Here is a 20,645-nt window from a genome sequence, read left to right as displayed (position 1 = left end):
GCAAAACACTAACCTCAACGTCAACAGCGACGAGGCGACTCCAAGATGCTGGCCTTCTAGGCAGAGTTGCAAAGAAAAAGCCATATCTCAGACTGGCCAATAAAAAGAAAAGATTAAGATGGGCAAAAGAACACAGACACTGGACAGAGGAACTCTGCCTAGAAGGCCAGCATCCCTGAGTCATCTCTTCACTGTTCTTTTCTTTAAAAAACAAGGGCATTTCTAAGTGACCCCAAACTTTTGAACGGTAGTGTATATAAATAAAAACAAGATCAGGAAGTGGTGGGGGTGACATAATTGACACCACCCTGCCATGCATCTGGCCCGCCCCATAGCTGTGGTGATAATTAGCAGGTGACTCAACACTACCCTGCGGCAATGACGTGGGACTCACGAGGCGTTGGAGATATGGTGTCGATCTTTTATTTTCCCCTCACTTTAATAGACCTGTAGAAAGTTTCTCAATTATTTTCTAGACATTAGCAAACTATGCATGAGTCTGCATAGGGAGTCTGTGAGTGACAAAGCCTGAGCCTCGGTGGACTACGCTGAAGTATTTATGTACAGGTGCTGTGGTTCTGAGTCTGCCCCTGGGATAATATTGTTATGTACAGTTTCAGGAAAAGTATGTTTCTCAGGGCCTGGGGGACCAGGGAATGTCAATGGGGGACTGGCAACTTCTCAACATGGAAATTGATCCACAGCTGTAGGTAGTAGACTGAAAGCTCCCAGTTGATCTGGCTCCACATCGTGAATGAGTCTGTGTATGTGCATTTCTGTCACTCGCTTTTCTGTCTTTCCCCCTTTTTCTACCTCCTCCTCTTTCCCGTTTTCCGTCTGTTTTCAGGAATCGGTACCATGGCCGATTCTATGTTGAATTATGTAGTTATAGTTCAATACCTCTGTATCTTGCTGTGGGGCACCAACTATAGATCAGTAAGTCTTGTAAGTCAAATATGTTTGGGGTTTTAGGCTGGGTTTCTGTATAAGCGCTTCTGATGTGTAAACATCTGATGATATAAAAATGGCTTAATAAATACATTTGATCTGATTTGTACATGTTGTTTTATAAATTATTAATTTGAGTTCGACCTTTCTCTGCTCACAAACCTATTTTCTTTGAAGAAAGAAATCTCTTCTGGTCCATGGAATGTTTTCGTCTTCATTATACCTCATTGTGGTGTAATTAAGCAGGAGCTTAATACATTCTGTTTAGCCAACAATGCATGGTTATAGTATGCTTTGTTATGCTAACAGACCATATCTGGAAGTACAAACATGCTTGCTGCTTTCCCACAGTGCAGATGTGTGCACAAGTGCAGGCATATTACCTCTATTGTAGGAGAGTTAATTAGAATGCTTTAGTTCAGAAGCAGTCTCAGCAGTTTGAAGTAGAAAGGAAAACAACACGGCACAAGATTGTATAGAGATCAACATGTTTTAGTCATGGGTAAACTCATGACTAAAACGCACAACAAAAGCAATAAGGATCACTACTGCAGACTGCATTCTCAAGATAATATACTACAGTCTGAGACAATGTGACAGTATCAGATGTGACTGATATATGTAAACGTGCCATACTCCCCTCAGGGCGGCAGGTAGCCTAGCGGTTAATAGCATTGGGCCAGTAACTGAGGTGTCGCTGGTTTGAATCCCTGAAAAATCTGTCTGTGCTCCTGAGCAAGGCACATAACCCTAATTTCTCCTGTAAGTCTCTCTGGATAAGAGTCTGCTAAATGTAACAACACAATTTCTATAGGCTCATGTTGAAGAATACAAGGTATAAATGTGTTATCCTACTTTGACCTGATTATATGAATGACTGACACATGGGGCCTCTCTACTGTATACTGTATGTCACCTCCTCTCATGCATATTGTCAGCTCAATGAACACCTTGTCTGGCCTCAGCCTGCCATTTCCTGACATGCTGTTCATTCTAATCATCTAGCCTACACCTCTGCCTCTCTTATAGGAGGAGAGGAGGTGACACATGAGGATCAGTCAGGCGAGGCAAGGAAGTGGATCCAGATCTACACCAGATGGATCCTGACAGGGGCATCACTGTGCCATCTGCAGAGTCTACAGTATATCTCCATGATGTGACCTGTTTGTGCCGGAGGCAAGGCAGCACAAGCAAGAAAAAAAGGTACTGAAAGGGGAATTCTTCCTTTCAAGGGAATCCTTTACAATACCAAATACGGAAAGGCTACAATTGAAGCTGACCCCTTTAGACGGGTTATAAGTGAGGCTGACACAGGGTTAAATGGGTTTCGGTCACTGGAAATGGCCAGTACAATTGCTGTTTTTGTCCCGGATGTTGAATTCTGCCATTTTAATCTGGGAAAGAAATATTAGGCCACCAACGTAAAAATATCAGATATTTTCTTTGTAATACACTGTTTTGTGATGTTATGAAGAGGGACAAATTGTTAATTTCTGAGTCCATTCACTGAATTCAAATAAAACTGTGTGATAGAATGATATTATGGGTTCTTGCTAGCTTTCCAATTGGCAATACTTTACAATGTCGCAAGGGGATGTTCGAGCATCAGCCATCTGCCATTGAAGTAAGTGTGCCTTCGAGGTTGTGCCTGAAGCCTGCAGAGTACTGACACTTTGCCTCAGTAGCAGCACACCGTGTGGAAGTCTGGCGCCAGAGTCAACGCTGTCTGTACAGTGGAGCTCAGTGCCATAAACCATCACAGTGCCCTATAATGAGGGAAATGGACAGGGGAAATGGACACCTCATTAGTCCACGTCCTGCATCATTAATTTGAGCTTTTTGCCGGACTGAGATGAATGTCACGAATTAGCGTCATTAAAGCGTTGCTGTTATTCTCCATCACTGTGTAACCCGGACCCTAATTGAATCTAAAGGGGACTTCTAGGGCCCATTTAATTGTGGAGAGATGTTAAGAGAGGGTTATCATCAAACAGGTCTACATTAGTTTTTTATGTTAGTCTTTTTTCAAAAGAGGGATTAAGCTGAGGCTTACTGTGCCACTGCTTTTACAGTCAAGCAATTTCAGCGCAGGGTGATGAATGACTAGACTGATTCCAATGGCGAGAGGGACCATCAAACATGATCAGAATTTATGAGTCTGCATTTTAAATTAGATGTTTTTTCTTAATTTCATTGAGTACACCGTTCCTGTGATTTAAACTCTTGACACATTTCCTGGCATAGAGGATGTACAATTGAACATGTTAATATGCTTTTGAACGTTTGAGTAAAGTGCTGAAACATAGTCAAATGAAATGTTGAAAATAAGTAGCTCTAAAATGTAAATAATGAGACATGTCACCCAAAAACATGTTTAGATTTATACTGTGTTGTTTTATTTTAAACATTTACATTTTAGTCATTTAGCAGACACTCTTATCCAGAGCAATTAGGGTTAAGGACCTTGCTCAAGAGCACAGACAGATTTTTCACCTCGTCGGCTTGGGGATTCGAACCAGCAACCTTTTGGTTATTGGCCCAATGCTCTTAAATACTAGGCTACCTGCCGTCCAAGAAACCAAGCAACCACAACCAAGCAACAACACTTTTATTTGGAAATGACCTGACGTTCTCTACAGAGCATAACAAAAGTGAACCAAACACCACATTCTGTTTATGGTTAAGAGAAAAATGAGTAATTTCCTTAAGTTATAATGTGCTGTAAATGTCAAAACCATTATGGCCATTTTACAGTAAATATTCTACAAATAAATAGCAGGTTCCACGCCCCAGGCCTGATAGATGGTTTCTCTGTTTAATGCCACACATCAGTGTGAGAAGTATTGAGTACCTGTGTGGGTGTCAGGAAAGACAAAGCTTTCACAGCCAAGACCAAGTGAAACCTTGGCACCAATTGTTCATGAAAGCGGGCGAGTTCATATGGAGCAGACAATCATCTCCATTTCTTTCAAAAACCAATCAGGAAGGCAGGAACAACCTGCCTTTTGTGTTATAAAAGCTAATGCTTGATTAGCTTTGACACAACTAGCAAGTTTCTATCCAGGTTGGGTATAGTTTAATATCCGTTTGTGTCGAATGGTCTCTGACAACATTCAGGACTCTTCTTTCTGACTCCACTGTCATGGAGTGAAGTCTTACAGTGAATTCTTCGAAGCTTTGGTTTGTGAGATCCTTTCCTCAGGGATAGTAGAGCAAACTACAACTACGTGTTGTTATCTAACTTTCATAGGTGCCTCGTCTTAGATTGCAAGGATCAATATAAGGACATGGCTCCATTTCTGAATATTTTATCAAGAGGCGGGTTGTACAATTCTAATCTGATGCTTATCAATTTTATACAAAGATGCCTGATTATCTAATGCTATATGAGTGTATATACAGTAGAAGTCTCACACAGATTACATTCCTCTTACCATAGATAGAAATCTCAAGAGGCGCTCTCCTCTTCCTCAAAGCACCGGGTTGTTTCCATGGTGATAGAGCTGTCCCATGAAATCACGGCTGGGTGAAGAAGACAGGTCAATGGTGCCTGTGGCGTTTCAACAAGCACCCAGCATCAGTCTCACACACCTGTGCTGCTTGGAGGATGAGTAGGTCCCCAATTGGACAATGACTTGAAGAGGCTTCGCTTTGCATATAGCTCTCTAATGCTAGACAAAGTCCTGCAAAGGCCAATAAAGTGAGTTGAACTCCTTTATGTAACATATCAGTGGAAAAATGTGTGTGTCATATTTGCAATGCAAACGCTGTCTTTTGTGCAATGGCATGACAGTACGTTGATCTTGGGTGTCTTTCGTGGGCCACCCAAAAGTACACAGAAAGCCTCTGTGAGGTTTGGTGCAAAGTTAGACAATGCGTTGTATCTTTTTCTCTCTAACCTAAAAATGCTACAATAAAATGGGTGATATATGATACTCATCTCTCTGTTTTTTGTGCGTCAGTATGCTGCAGGGAAGCCATATTTTTCTCCCTAGCTGTGGTCATTCCAGCTTGGTCAGGTATATTTTCACTGCACTCATCTCCCCTGCCGCAGAGAGTTTCCTTTCATTTGACCTCTCTGGCTCCTCTTTTACCCCACTGTTGCCATAACAACTATCCCACTGTGATTACTAGGAATGAGCAAGGTGCCCAGCCTGAGAAGGAGCCAGACGCAGCATCTCCAGACAGAAGTTCCCAGCGAGAGACACACGTAATTTTTATGACTTCTTCTCTTATGGGGATATTCTGGCTTGAACCCAAGCCAGATGAGGAGTCTAAATTGGAATAAGGGTGTAGCTCAATGTGTCCCCAGGTAGAGAGATAATGTGGATGTGATTGATCCTGGCAGTCTTACAAGTCTGCACATATCAAGGTGATGGATTGGCAGCTCTCTGTCATGAGCTTTCCAAACACCATCACACTGGCCATGTAAACTGACCTCTGTTCAATCGAGTCGGTAGCTTGATAGTTCAATTGAGTTTAAACTGGTTTTGTTTTGTGTGTGGTGTGAATAGTGTTGACAGTTCCTGTGTCATGTCACATCCTCTTTGATGTGTCAAGTTAATTGGTTTTCTCCAAATACTTAAGTGGAAAACAAAAAAAATTAGTTTGAAGCATCCTAACACCGCATTACCCTGTATCGAAAGATAAAAGTCAGTCAGAATATGTTTTCGCCAATCTCATATTCAAACACTCACTAAGCACATGTACATATGCAATATGAAGATGATTTCACTTCGTGAGTAGGGTTGCAAAGATACCGGTAATTTACCAAAGTTTACCAAAGAATCTTCAGTAATTTTGGTAATTAACAGAAAATCTATGGAAACTTTGGTAATTTATACTTGAATAACTTTTAAAACATATCGGTGTCCATTTTTCCCATACGTTTCTAGTAGATAGACCATATAGTTCAAGAGGAAATAACCTAATTAATGAAAAAAAGCATCTAATCAACAATGGCATTATTATCAATTACCTCTGCAACTCTCCCAACTATTGACATAACCCAGAAATGTTCCATACGCACAAAAAGCTTATTTGTTTCAAATGTTGTGCACGAATGTATCTACATCCCTGTTAGTGAGCATTTCTCCTTTGCCAAGATTATCCATCCACCTGACAGGTGTGGCATATCAAGGAGCTGATTAAACAGCATGATCATTACACAGGTGCACCTTGTGCTGGGGACAATAAAAGGTCACTCTAAAATGTGCTGTTTTGTCACACAACACAATGCCACAGATGTCTCAAGTTTTGAGGGATCGTGCAATTGGCATGCTGACTGCAGGAATGTCCACCAGAGTTGTTGCCATTGAATGTAATGCTAATTTCTCTACCATAAGCCGCCTCCAACATCTTTTTAGAGAATTTGGCAGTACATCCAACCAGCCTTACATCCACAGACCACGCATACCACGCTAGCCCAGGACCTCCACATTGGGCTTAATCACCTGCGGGATCGTCTTAGAGCAGCCACCCGGACAGCTGATGAAACTGTGGGTTTGCACAACTGAAGAGTTTCTGCACAAACTGTCTAAGGGAAGCTCATCTGCGTGCTTGTTTGGCGTCGTTAACGACTTCAGTGGGCAAATACTCACCTTCGATGGCTGCTGAAGGTGAGTATTTGAGTATTTGCCCACTGAAGTCGTTTACGACGCCAAACATGCACGCAGATGAGCGGGTTACGGTATAGGCAGGCATAAGCTATGGATAAAAAACACAATTGCATTTTATTGATGGCAATTTGAATGCACAGAGATACCGTGATGAGATCCTAAGGCCTATTGTTATACCATTCATCCGCCGCCATCAGATCGTTTCAGCAAGATAATGCACAAGGATCTGTACACAATTCCTGGAAGCTGAAAATGTCCTAGTTCTTCCATGGCCTGCATACACACCAGACATGTCACCCATTGAGCATGTTTGGGATGCTCTGGATCGACGTGTATGACAGCGTGTTCCAGTTCCTGCCATGATCCAGGAACCTCGCAGAGCCATTGATGAGGAGTGGGACAACATTCCACAGGCCACAATCAACAGCCTGATCGACTCTATGGGAAGGAGATGTGTCGTGCTGCATGAGGCAAATGGTAGTCACACCAGATACTGACTGGTTTTCTGATCAATACACCTACCTTTTTTTAAGGTATCTGTGACCAACAGATGCATATCTGTATTCCCAATTGACTGATTTCCTTATATAAACTGTAAATCAGGAAAATCTTTGAAATTGTTGCATATTGCATTTCTATTTTTGTTCAGTGAATTTCACACATGATAAGGCCAAAGAGAGGGCTAGAGATATTTACAGACACCTATGATAATCTTAAGTACCCAAAAGGGCCACTGGATGTGTTGTGATGGATTACATAAAATCCTTGAAATATACCAAAATTCTGGTAGTTTACTGGTAATCTTCCAGTAATATACCCTTCCTTTGCAAATTGCGACCCTATTCATCAGCAATTACATAATAAGGCAGGATTTCCATGATATTCTGATGAATGTTTATTCAATTCAACGCTCTTACAATATGACGTATTTCAAAAGCAGCTATTTTGATTTGTAGACCGATGCCACATACTGCACGTTGTAGTTTTGTTAGATGCTCGCCACTGCAGCAAGCATCACGTGGTCATTGGTCAGGACGCTGTTTCAAAGGATTGCATCATACGCTTTTCACATTAATACTTCATTGTAGTACATACCTCACCAAACACACCGCTGAGATGGCCCACCAAGAAACCAAAGGTGCCGGCTGTCGTTGTCTCTCTGGATAATGCATTAAATAACAATGACTTCGATGGGAGATATGCATCATATGATAACTTTCTCCAACAGTGCATTTAAAGGGCCAATCTGGAGTTGCTACATCCATTTTTGGTATGTTAAATTAATTATATATAGCCATTGATTCTTGAAGAATATCCCATCAGAATACTCCAAAGTCAATGTAAGCAAACACTTTATAGCTTCAAAACATGGTTAAAACTATCATTTTGATCTCATGGATGGTCAGTCCTTACAGCCATAGCTCTGTCTAGGTATTTGAGAGTGGCTATATTTCTCAAGCCCCATCCCTCAGCTGTTTACCAAAACAAGTAGTGGGGTGACCACTTTTTTTTAATTGTTTGGCCCTTTAAACTCAAAATCAATCTTATCTATACTACCCTTGAGCAACCCATTTTCTTGCATAACGTGTTATGTGCCGTTGAAAATGATATACAGCCGATAAGAGGAATGACTCCCTTTTCTCTAACTTTGATTGCTTCCTGTAATCGTGATTTATTTCACCACAACTTTGTCCTAAGTTAACCACTTGTATTTGTGTTTGCCATTTGATCCTGTTAAAATAGAGACTGTAATATAGCAGCTCCAAAATACTGTTTTAATGCACTTATACAAAGGCTGAGTGAAAGCAGTGGAGCAATCACCATGCTTTCCTATTATAAAGCAGTGCCTGTGTACGTAACCCCTGCATTGGGATTGATTGTGTTTCTAGCTCCCCAGTGGTTCCTGCATGCTAATTGTCATGTCAAGACGGTTACAAAATCCACCATTTCACCTAGTCATGGTTCACTTCAGATTCCCTCCTCTGTACAATGCAGGCACCCATAGCAACAGTCCAGAGAAGGCAGTGACAGGTCAAGAGAGCCCCCTACAGGCAAAAGGGAGAATAAGCACACATGTTTCTGAGTAAAATCTGAATCTGACCATGGAGCTATAGCCTTAACTCCTGATAGGCTAATACTGTAGAGATATGCATTGTCAAACTGAAATGGTTGAGATTGGAAAGCCATACCTTTGCTAATGAGAGGCTGGGTGTGTATTTGATAGTATGATTGTACATAAGTTAATTGAGCTATTTGAACGTTATACAGATTGTCTCTTCAATACATGTAGAAACTCTACATGTAATTAAAATTCATAAAAACAGTGTGTTTGGGAGTGATGTAATTCATAACATGTATAATCCATTTATAATCCATGCAAATACAATCTTCAAATTTTGAAGAACACAGTGTGGGTATATGGAGCAGGTTAATCAATAGGCAAATATACTGTAAGCTAGAAGAAATGTATTGGTTGCTTCAACGGTCCCCCAGAGATATGTTCACTTGTAGTTCATATAGACCAGTGCAGATGTAGAATCATACATTATAAACAGTATGTACAGTTTATTATACCATACATTTTAACAAGGTTATTGACTGACATTGTCATAATACACAACAACTCCATAACACTTTGTTGAATCACATTGATTGTGAGATCAAGTTGGTATGGGAATACAATGCCTCCTTAAAAATGTCCACCTGTTGTAAGCTATGCATGTGACTTGTTTGCATTTGAATACAAAATGCACAAAATATACAGTTGAAGTCGGAAGTTTACATACACTTAGGTTGGAGTCATTAAAACTCGTTTTTCAACCACTCCACAAATTTCTTGTTAACAAACTATAGTTTTGGCAAGTCCATTAGGACATGTACTTTTTCCAACAACTGTTTACAGACAGATTATTTCACTTATAATTCACTGTAGGTAGGAGGTACCACGTTCATCTGTACAAACAATAGTACGCAAGTATAAACACCATGGGACCACGCAGCCTTCATACTGCTCAGGAAGGAGACGTACCAGAACAACAGCAAATGACCTTGTGAATATGCTGGAGGAAACAGGTACAAAAGTATCTATATCCACAGTCAAACGAGTCCTATATCGACATAACCTAAAAGGCCGCTCAGCAAGGAAGAAGCTCCAAAACCGCCTTAAAAAAGCCAGACTATGGTTTGCAACTGCACTTGGGGACAAAGATCGTACTTTTTGTAGAAATGTCCTCTGGTCTGATGAAACAAAAATAGAACTGTTTGGCCATAATGACCATCATTATGTTTGGAGGAAAAAGGGGGAGGCTTGCAAGCCAAAGAACACAATCCCAACCGTGAAGCACGGGGTTGGCAGCATCATGTTGTGGGGTTGCTTTGCTGCAGGAGGGACTGGTGCACTTCACAAAATAGATGGCATCATGAGGAGGATAATTATGTGGATATATTGAAGCAACATGTCAAGACATCAGTCAGGAAGTTAAAGCTTGGTCGCAAATGGGTCTTCCAAATGGACAATGACCTCAAGCATACTTTGCAAGCAAAGTTGTGGCAAAATGGCTTAAGGACAACAAAGTCAAGGCATTGGAGTGGCCATCACAAAGCCCTGACCTCAATCCTATAGAACATTTGTGGGCAGAACTGAAAAAGTGTGTGCGAATAAGGACGCCTACCAACCTGACTCAGTTACACCAGCTCTGTCAGGAGGAATGGGACAAAATTCACCCAACTTATTGTGGGAAGCTTGTGGAAGGCTACCCAAAACGTTTGACCCAAGGTAAACTATTTAAAGGCAGTGCTACCAAATAGTAATTGAGTGTATGTAAACTTCTGACCCACTGGGAATGTGATGAAAGAAATTAAAGCTGAAATAAATCTCTCTCTCCACTATTATTCTGACACTTCACATTCTTAAAATAAAGTGGTGATCCTAACTGACCTAAGACAGGGAATTGTTAACAGGATTAAATGTCAGGAATTGTGAAAAACTCTGTTTAAATGTATTTGGCTAAGGTGTATGTAAACTTCCGACTTCAACTGTATAAATGAAAATGTTAAACATGGCAAGAAGTCAAACAGCCACAAACACACTTTTAAAGATATATACTACTGTTCAAAAGTTTGGGGTCACTTAGAAATGTCCTTGTTTTTTTAAAGAAAAGCACATTTTATTTCTCAGAACAAGGATAGACTGATGAGTTTCAGAAGAAAGTTCTTTGTTTCTGTCCATTTTGAGCCTGTAATCAAACCCACAAATGCTGATGCTCCAGATACTCAACTAGTCTAAAGAAGGCCAGTTTTATTGCTTCTTTAATTAGAACAAAAGTTTTCAGCTGTGCTAACATAATTGCAAAAGGGTTTTCTAATGATCAATTAGCCTTTTAAAATGATAAACTTGGATTAGCTAACACAACGTGCCATTTGAACACAGGAGTGATGGTTGCTGATAATGGGGCTCTGTACACCTATGTAGTTATTCCATAGAAAATCTGCTGTTTCCAGCTACAATAGTCATTTACAACATTAACAATGTCTACACTGTATTTCTGATCAATCTGATGTTATTTTAATGGACAAAAATATGCGCTTTTCTTTCAAAAACAAGGACAAGTGACTGAAGTGACCCCAAACGTTTGAACGGTAGTGTACATTTATCTATCGTGCATTAAAAACCTCATTCATTTTCGTTGCATATTTATTTTCTCAATCATAGTTTTAAAAAAATCTATTTACCAGTGTGATGGCATTGGTGAAACGGCAGATCATGGAGGAACTGTGCTAGGGGCCACACTGCTCATTAGCAGTCCTCCTATCTGATTCTCATGAACTTTTCTTTCCCCTGCAAAGTGCCAGTAATGGAATTGAAATGAGTCTCCCAGCTGAATTAATTTACCAGCGATGAATGCATACTTCTGAAGGCAACGTTTGCAGGCGGAGGCTGGGAACTAGGGTTGTAAAGGGAGTGTATATTACTGCTTTACTTTCAATGTTTACCAGTAAACTTAAAGAATTTTGGTATCTTTCAAGGATTTATGTAATCTAGCACCTAGCGACTCTTTTGGGTACTTTAGAATATCACAGGTGTCTGTAATGATCTCTGGCCCTCTCACTGACCTTATCACATGTAAAATGTATGAAATATTTAAATAAGATGATTTTTTTTAAATATATGGAATGACAAAGCTGTTAAACATTATCCTAAATATAGACCATCAACTTAGTGAATACCATTGGTGTTAATGAGGGTTTCAGTATGACATATTCTTTATATATTTTTTACACTTTCATTTACTTAACTTATGTCAATATGTATTTGTTGTCAATGTTTTGGCATTGTTGCAGTTGAGAAAAAAGTAAATAGTTGGACGAGTTGCAGAGGTAATTGAAAATAATGCCATTGTTGATTAGAAGCTTTTTTCATTAATTCGTCCATTTCCTCTTGAACCATAAGGTTTACACTACCAGTCAAAAGTTTTAAAACACCTACTCATTCAAGGGTTTTTCTTACATTTTTACTATTTTCTACATTGCAAAATAATAGTGACGACATCAAAACTATGGAACACATATGGAAACAAGGTATAACTGAAAAAGTGTTAAACAAATCAAAATATATTTTAGATGTAAGATTCTTCTAAGTAGCCACCCTTTGCCTTGATGACAGCTTTGCACACTCTTGGCATTATCTCAACCAGCTTCATGAGGTAGTCACCTGGAATGCATTTCTTCTTAAAAGTTCATTTGTGGAATTTATTTCCTTCTTAATGCGTTTGAGCCAATCAGTTGTGTTGTGACAAGGTAGGGAGGGTATACAGAAGATAGCCCTATTTGGTAAAAGACCAAGTCCATATTATGGCAAGAACAGCTCAAATTAGCATACAGAAACGACACTCCATCATTACTTTAAGACATGAAGGTCAGTCAATACAGAACATTCCAAGTGCAGTAGCAAGTGCTATGATGAAACTGGCTCTCATCTGGAACACCACAGGAATGGAAGTCCCAAAGTTACCTCTGCTGCAGAGGTTGTGTTAATCAGAAATTGCAGCCCAAATAATTGCTTCACAGAGTTCAAGTGACAGAGACATCTCAACATCAACTGTTCAGAGGCTTGATTCACTGTGTGAATCAAACCTTCATGGTCAAATTTCTGCAAAGAAACTACTACTGAAGGACACAAATAAGAAGAAGAGACTTGCTTGGGCCAAGAAACACGAGCAATGGACATTAGACCAGTGGAAATTTGTCTCCAAATTTGAGATTTTTGGTTCCAACCGCAGTGTCTTTGTGAGACGTGGTGTGGGTGAACAGATGATCTCTGCATGTGTATTTCTCACCGTAGAGCACGGAGGAGGAGGTGTTATGGTGTGGGGGTGCTTTGCTGGTGACACTGTCTGTGATTTATTTAGAATTCAAGGCACACTTAACCAGCATGGCTACCACAGCATTCTGCAGCGATACGTCATCCCATCTGGTTTGGGCTTAGAAGGACTATTATTTGTTTTTCAACAGGAAAATTACTCAACACACCTCCAGGCTGTGTAAGGGCTATTTCACCAAGAAGGAGAATGATGGAGTGCTGCATCAGATGACCTGGCCTCCACATTAACCCGACCTCAACCGAATTGAGATGGTTTGGGATGAGTCGACCTGCAGAGTGAAGGAACAGATATACAAAATGGATACTATATATGAATACATGTTTTAAAAGTTATTCAAGTATAAATTACCAAAGTCATGATAGATTGCCATAGATGTTCTGTTAATTACCAAAATTACTGAAGATTCCGGTAACTTTGGCAAATAACCCGTAGCTTTTCCACCCTACTGAGAACACATTGCAGGCATGATGCAACATGTGAACAAGTGTATGTGGAGAAGGGAAATTAAATTGGGCAGCTCAAGGAGCGATGGCATGTTTTTAATCTCACAGATATCACCAGAAACCAGTTGATCAAATTTGTCAAAGGCAGTTAGTTGCTCGCTGCATAAATTCTCCATAGCTTCTGTCATATGATAAAGTTTGTTATCATTTGTAATGCAATGTATGATAAGTGTGGGCGAATGTATGGGTGTATGGTAAATATACACTCCTTGGCCAGTTTATTAGGTACACCCATCTAGTACCGGGTCAAACCCCCCTTTGCCTCCAGAACAGCCTGAATTATTCGGGGCATGAAAACATAGTTCAATTGGTATCAAGGGACCTAACGTGTGCCAGGAAAACATTCCCCACACCATTACACCACCGCCACCAGCCTGTACCGTTGACACCAGTGGGCCATGGACTCATGCTGCTTATGACAAATCCTGACTCTGCCATCAGCTTGACGCGACAGTAACCGGGATTCCTGTTTGTGGCCCGCCTGTTAGCTAGCACGATTCTTGCATTTCTCCTTTGAACTTGCCATTCTCCTTCGCCCACAGCACTGCCGCTGACTGGATGTTTTTTGAGATACTGCATCCGCTGCACCTGGCACTGACAATCATACCATGCTCAAAGTTGCTTAGGTCACTCGTTTTGCACATTCTAACGTTCGAACAAACAGTAACTGAATGCCTCGATGCCTGTCCGCCTGCTTTATATAGCAAGCCATGGCAACATGACTCACTGTCTGTAGGAGCGAACCATTTTCGTGAACGGGGTGGTGTACCTAATAAATTGAGTATAGATAGGACACGCAGACCTATGTGTGTCTCTCTTCACATGGAATGTGAAGGTGTCACATGTATCACAATGTACATTCTATATTTGACTCACAGAGTCCAGTGGGCCCCCATAGTGGTCTACAGCCGACAGACATACTGAATTCTGTATCATGATGGAGTTACGAGTCTATGGATTGGGGTACTGGGATTGTGTTCTTGCTTTCATTGGGAAAACACACAGAAGGAGATCCTACTTTCTGTAATAGGTGGGGTTGGTACCGGGTAGCTCTTACTCGGGAAGCCAACGTCCATTAGACCAAGAGGGAACCCCCGTGGGCCGAGCAATTGGTCTCTGGCAGAGCGATCAAGTGTGACATTTCCATACATGGTTGACAAGGATAGTGTGCAAATGTCAAAGCTATTTGAAGCTTTGCTAGAGAGTGGATATAATAAGGAAGGACATGAGGATCAGAGAGAGCAAAGCAAAGAAGACCAGTTGACATCTAGCATTCGTGAAGCACTCCTGTCCCGTTTCCCAAGGTCAAGAATCGTATAGATGTATGGTAATTGTTATGAATATTAATGCGTGGGGATGGAGTCATTAATATACCTATTATAAACTTACACATATTGTAATTTCCTTTGTTAGAATTAAACAGTCAAATATTGCTTTCTGGGCCATGGCCATTATCATTCAAAGAATACATTTTAATGTATATCTATATGTCTGTAGTAAGACTCAAAACTCAAAGTCATCTGGAAAATTCAACACAATTCTGACTTTCATTCACATATGATCTGATAATGTGTCAGGTATATACGGTCAGGTCGTGTAAACAACACTAGTGTTATTGGTTTCAACAGAGGGTCAGTCTGTATGCTGACTTCAATGTAGTGAGACCCACACAGACACGGTAAGACTGAGTTGTACTTTCTTTTGAGGGCAAATGTCTAATCCAATGTTAATAAGTATATATGGAGGTAATGTTTTGTAAAACTAGCTGATAGGTTATACTCCATAGAAAGGTCATTGGAAAGGGCTGTCTGGTATTATTCATTAACCAAATATTGACATTTTATTTGTACTTTTGTTCAAGACTCTTAAGGCAAAAAGAACAAGCAGGTGGATTTGTGTGGGAGGGTGTGTTTATTTTCATTACAGTAGAAATCTGTCATTATATCACTGGTAGCTGAAATGTATAATGAACCGTCAACACATATTTGAGGCAATTATTTTTGTGCAAACTCGTGCTCTAAGTTATCGATACAACCAAAGGTCAGTTTATGGAGCAGCCAAGTTCTTCAGCTTACTGACATGATTGAATATAACTTTTGGCTAACCCTGAATGTGCTCATTGAACTGCTGTACAACATAAAATATTTATTGAAAAGCTGTCTTAATGTTTATGATTATGTTCATTCCTCTCATTACATTTTGGTCATTTACTCTGTATGACTTTGGCCAGTGTTCGGAAAGTCCTGCATTTAACACATTATCGTTGAATAACTATTGAAACATCTCTAAAACAACATCAATACATAACCATCTAATTTTTATGAAATTACAAAATTCTTGGGGGAAAAAAGTTCAGCCAGCATTTTATTGACACTGCAGAATAATAACTAACCGTTACTGATAATTGGAGTTTAGATCGGTTGCAGTGATCATGAATCGAAATGATATTCTTGTACCGTATGAATGTTATAACCTGTTTTATTCCCTCAGAATTGACAAAGTATTGGAACCATAGACAAATGGATGGACAAGGTAAGTGGAAAGTTCATAAATGCATCTGACATGTGTTTAGTGATACAGCTAATAACAGCTTTTATTGATTGCCATGTCTACCTCTAGTCAAAGAAAAAGGTGCCCTATTGGATGATGTCTATGCATATGGACTGTCCAGAGCACTGATCAAAGTGGCACCTCCGGCCACTGTAGGTCTGTTCTCCCAGTGCCCCAGCCGCACTGAAACTCTACTGAAGAAGATCAAGAGTAAGTTTAACACTTAGGTTGACTTCACGTGACTTTAGTTTTTTTGTTTGTTCTAAAAATCTAATTGTGTTGCTCTTTCTACATTTGCAGTTTACATGAACAGAGAGGCAGAGTGGAGAGAACAGAAGCACAAGCTGAAGCGACCTCCTCCAGCGTGGATTAGCTACTTGGCCCTCCTCCTCTCCATCATCTTCTTCCGTCCTGTGTGGAGGGAGAAAGAGGAGCGGAGGAGGAGAAGGGTAAGGTGGATTTTTGTGCGCTTCAGTGCCTGGCACTTTGCAGGCAGTGATAAACTCTGGGCTGGGTTGGTGATCCGCCTCTTCAAGGCCATCCAGGCTGACTTTGGGGAACTTCCCCTGGGCCTCTATAGAGCCACCCAGCATCCCTACCCAAAGAAAGTCACAAGCGAAGGTGATGAGGTCAATTGGAAAGCCATAAAGCTGCTCTGCCTCCCCCTCTGGGTTGTAGTCCTAGCCACTGTATTGTTCAGCATTGGCACATGTACCCTGCTCTACTTTTATGGCTTTGAGCTCCAAACAAATGGCACACGCAGTTGGGTCACTGTGCTAGAATCGATGGCCATAGCAACACTGGGGCCTCCCGCAGTCTTCGCCCTGAGGACTATTCTGCGGACATCCAAGCACCTGCTCTACACCATGGGCAGCAGCATCCAGCACCAGATGAACAGCTCGGCCGTCAGCGACCAGATGGGCTTCATGAACAAGGTGAGGAAGGAGGTGGGCGTCATGGTGGACTTCATCCACTTCATGGAGGTGTTCGAGGGGAGGAGGATCCGTGTGGTGCTGGAGATCACCCACCTGGACCGCTGCAGCCCAGACAGGGTGGTCCGCACCCTGGAGGCTATGAACGTTCTGCTGGCGGGGGAGAATGTCCCGTTTGTGTCCATCCTAGCTGTGGACCCCAGAGTGGTGGTGGGCTGTGTGGAGAGCACCATGTGGTTCTGTGGGCTGACATCCAGCGGGTATGACTTTCTAAACAAGATGGTAACCCTGCCCTTCTCAGTGCCTGAGATGTCCCCCGACTCCAAATGCAGAGCTTTTAAAACCCTCGCTGACAGCTATCTAGAGCCTGACTGGGAATGTATTAAGAGAGGAAAACAAAGAGCTGGGAATTTCTCTGCATTTGAAAAAGGCAGGCTTGATGACAGCCTTGTGCCCTTCATTGGAAAGGGCAAAAGCGAGACTGAGCTACTAGAAAATGGCATCCATTGGGAAATCTGGGCCAAGAAAATCAAGGCGCTAACAAATGAGGCATTACACGCCATATATACCAAATACAGCCCTCTTCATGTTTATCTTATGGGAAACCATGTGCATATGAGAAGGATAATAAACTCTGTACGGGTGACAGTCATCGTCATGGATGCTATGAATTATGGGGGCTTCTCCAAAGCTAAAGACCTTGCTGCCTGGGTGGTGATGGCCAACCTCTGGCCCTGCCGCCTGAGCTGGATCCTGCAATGCTCAGAGGACCGCCAGCAGAGGGCTGACACTGATGACGCTGATGGTGCTATCAACCAGGCCAAGACCTTATGGGAGGTGTTCAGTGAGACCAGGCTGGAGCTCCACATGCTCAGAGATCGTCTGGAGACCGTTCTAGAGCAGGATGGAGACCCTGAGCTGTTTGAGAGGTTCCTTAAGGTGGACTTCCAGTTTACTCTGAAGGATGTTGATCTGTTCAGATTGTGTACAGTCAACCTGGACCAATCCATTAAAGAAAAACTGGCTTGGGTTAGAGGGGGACCCAGCCTGAGAGACAGAACCAAGTCAAATGCCATCTGCCCACTGCGGATTGGAACAGTTATCAGTATGAGCACAGAGGACATCTGCAAAGAGGTTAGTTCAAAATAAGAATCTTTATACTGATTGAATTATTTTATGATAGACACTAGTATATCATGGAGGTCAGTATACAGTGTCATGTATACATACTTATGGTATTTACACAACTCATGTAGATAAGTCCATTAGTGCCTTAAAATAATTGCGTAATGTTACACTTTTGTATCAGACAGATCAGTCACAACAGAATCCAATGCCCCGTAAAACAGTTTCCCTCAGTTTGCTGCTACAGAGAATCAACTCGATGAAGCGTCTCTGGTTTATGGGCGTAGCAGTGAGATCAGACATGCACTTGTTAAAACAGGGAAAATGCCAAGTCATTGACCTTGAAATAAGCTGTTTCAGGAGGGTAGTATGCTAATAGCCCTCAGCTCACAAGCATTGTATTCATAACAGCAGCACTGCATAGGGTAGTCCCATGCAAGCCATCGCCAATGATGGAACTTCCCACACACCAGAATATTTCCCATGAACCCCCGTTGGCCCATTAGAATAAGTAAATGACGACCAACAATGTCTAATGACACCATTTAAAATATATATCAACGTGTCTCAATGTCATGTCTGCATTGTTGTCTAGATGGACAAGCTGAACATTCCAGTGAAATATCAGCAGCTGCTGACAGAGAATCAACTCGATGGAGCGTCTCTGGTGTATGGGCGCAGCAGTGAGATCAGACATGCCCTTCAGATGACCTTGGGAGAATGGATTGCTTTCAGCTCGCACTTCCTGGAAGCCAAGCCAGATGCTCAACCTCACGCGACATGACAGTGACTCTGCAAAAGCATTGACCGATCAAACGCTCTGGATTCAAAATGATCTTTAATTTTATAACACTTTTTATATCTTTGGGATGATTACACTGTATAGGGATGGAATGCATGTTAAAGTTTTGAAACTGTTCCTTCAATGTTCGCTGAAGTAGAAGCCTATTGCAGTTCAATGACTGACTTGTGAATACAGCAATGCACAATGAATGTCCTAGGATTCATTTTGTTAATAAATGAGGATTCTGTAGCTTCGTCAACTCTAGGCCTAGACAAAAATGACCACAGCAGTCCCATCACTTGCAGTGTTTTGCTTACACCACAAAAGTGGGCTGTGCACTAGGCCTACGACAGGGTTTGGCACTTTGGAAAATACAGTGCTTAACAAGACGTGTTATATGGTTGTGAATGTGAACAGCTAAACACTTTCTTGTATGATCAAGATCAATAGGCATCCTTTGCGATGACCAACTACAATGAATAAGCCATCTGAATATTATCAGAACAACATGGAGCAGCAATAGTATAACGGAATGCATCATTTATTCACCTAATGCAAATAATACTCCAGCCTGTTGTTTAGCCTACATAAGACATAAGAAAACATTGAACGAGGAACATCATAAGGAACATCATTGTCCGGGAATAGGGGTAGTGGGAGAGGATGGGATGGTAATATCGGGGAGCAGATAACAGCTGGTGATGATGTCCATTTTCTCTGAGACAGACTTGAGGTCCTCCAGAATGAGTCGGATGCTGTGGGAGGCGTTGATGATGCCGTTCTGGGAGATGTTCAGGTGGGTCGTGGCCATGCGGATCTCCTTTGTGGCATTACCATACACCTGTTTGATGGTCTGGGACACATCGGTGCATAGACGTGCATTGCTCTCGTGTAATTTCTGCTGGAGTAAAGTGTTGTAGTAGAGCCCACTGTGCTCAGGCTTAGAAACAACCCTCTCCTCTACCACGGACTGAATGTCAGAGTTATCTCTGATCACAAGCAGAGGAGTTAAGTCCTTGCGTAATATTTGTGGGTTTTCAGAGCTTGCAGCAATGACACATTTCCGTGCTTTCTCAACCTCCCCCTCACTGTCAGTCTCAGATGCTTCCCCTGGTACCTTTTGCCCTCCGGCAGTTGAATGTGGAGAGAGGGAGGTGATGTATACCTCATCATCTGAGTCGGTCTCTGACGCCTCTCCTTGCACCACTATCTGGTATTTGTCACTTGCCATTCCACCACACCACCTAAATACACAAGAGAACAGTGAAGGCCTACATCTTATGAGGAAGCATAGTTTCAATGTTACAGGGGGGCATTGTTTAATGGAACTGTTATGATGATTCCTGGCTGCCCATCGGAATGTGCCTCCCCCCACATTCGAGCGCTAGCCCAAAACATTTTTAGTACGAGATGATACGCAACGAAATACATGCCCCACCCCTGTTGAATAACATTATGTTATAGAGTTGAACTCAATTTAACTCATTGACATGTTATGTTAATCTACGTTAAATCAATTCACCAAATCGAATACAGATAGCTATCCTGCTATTATTGGAAAAATGTATGTAAAACAAATTGTCATACCTCCACAGTCGTGCAAAAAAAAGAATCACATGAGCACACGGAAGTAGCCGGAAATCGCTCACTCACGGGGGTTGGCCCAAACTAAGTACTGCACAAATTCACAAATTACAACCAGATGCCTGTTAAATCCGTTCAAATTGAACATTTAGATGGTGTGTAGATCTGAGAATTTGCGCAGCTCCTCACAAACACTGACCTTCGTGAGTTTGCAGTAAGAT

General features: G+C 41.6%; 2 protein-coding genes across 8 annotated transcripts; one reads left to right on the top strand and one right to left on the bottom strand.

Annotated features, from left to right (window-relative positions):
- Positions 1-14,576: 14,576 nt before the first annotated feature.
- Positions 14,577-19,089, top strand: LOC106612719 (NTPase KAP family P-loop domain-containing protein 1). Of its 7 annotated transcripts, none has more exons than XM_014214166.2 (6): positions 14,579-14,776; positions 15,078-15,127; positions 15,940-15,981; positions 16,075-16,209; positions 16,300-18,065; positions 18,652-19,089. In XM_014214166.2, the coding sequence occupies exons 3-6, from the start codon at positions 15,969-15,971 to the stop codon at positions 18,838-18,840; spliced, it is 2,103 nt and encodes a 700-aa protein (XP_014069641.1). In that variant the 5' UTR covers positions 14,579-14,776; positions 15,078-15,127; positions 15,940-15,968; the 3' UTR covers positions 18,841-19,089. The 7 variants fall into 7 exon arrangements, with proteins under 7 accessions (XP_014069638.1, XP_014069641.1, XP_014069642.1 ...); XM_014214164.2 differs by having other exon boundaries at positions 14,664-14,771; XM_014214163.2 differs by lacking the exon at positions 15,078-15,127 and having other exon boundaries at positions 14,577-14,776.
- bloc1s3 (biogenesis of lysosomal organelles complex-1, subunit 3) lies at positions 18,878-20,633 on the bottom strand. Its single transcript, XM_014214171.2, has 2 exons — positions 20,428-20,633; positions 18,878-20,084 (listed from the first exon to the last, which is right to left on the bottom strand). The coding sequence occupies exon 2, from the start codon at positions 20,069-20,071 to the stop codon at positions 19,472-19,474; it is 600 nt and encodes a 199-aa protein (XP_014069646.1). The 5' UTR covers positions 20,072-20,084; positions 20,428-20,633; the 3' UTR covers positions 18,878-19,471.
- Between the last annotated feature and the right edge of the window lie 12 nt (positions 20,634-20,645).

This window comes from Salmo salar, chromosome ssa09 (genome assembly GCF_905237065.1).
Source record: "Salmo salar chromosome ssa09, Ssal_v3.1, whole genome shotgun sequence".
NCBI classification, from domain to species: Eukaryota; Metazoa; Chordata; class Actinopteri; order Salmoniformes; family Salmonidae; genus Salmo; species Salmo salar.
Note: the sequence above shows the minus strand (reverse complement) of the source record. Positions and strands in the feature narration are given on the sequence as shown.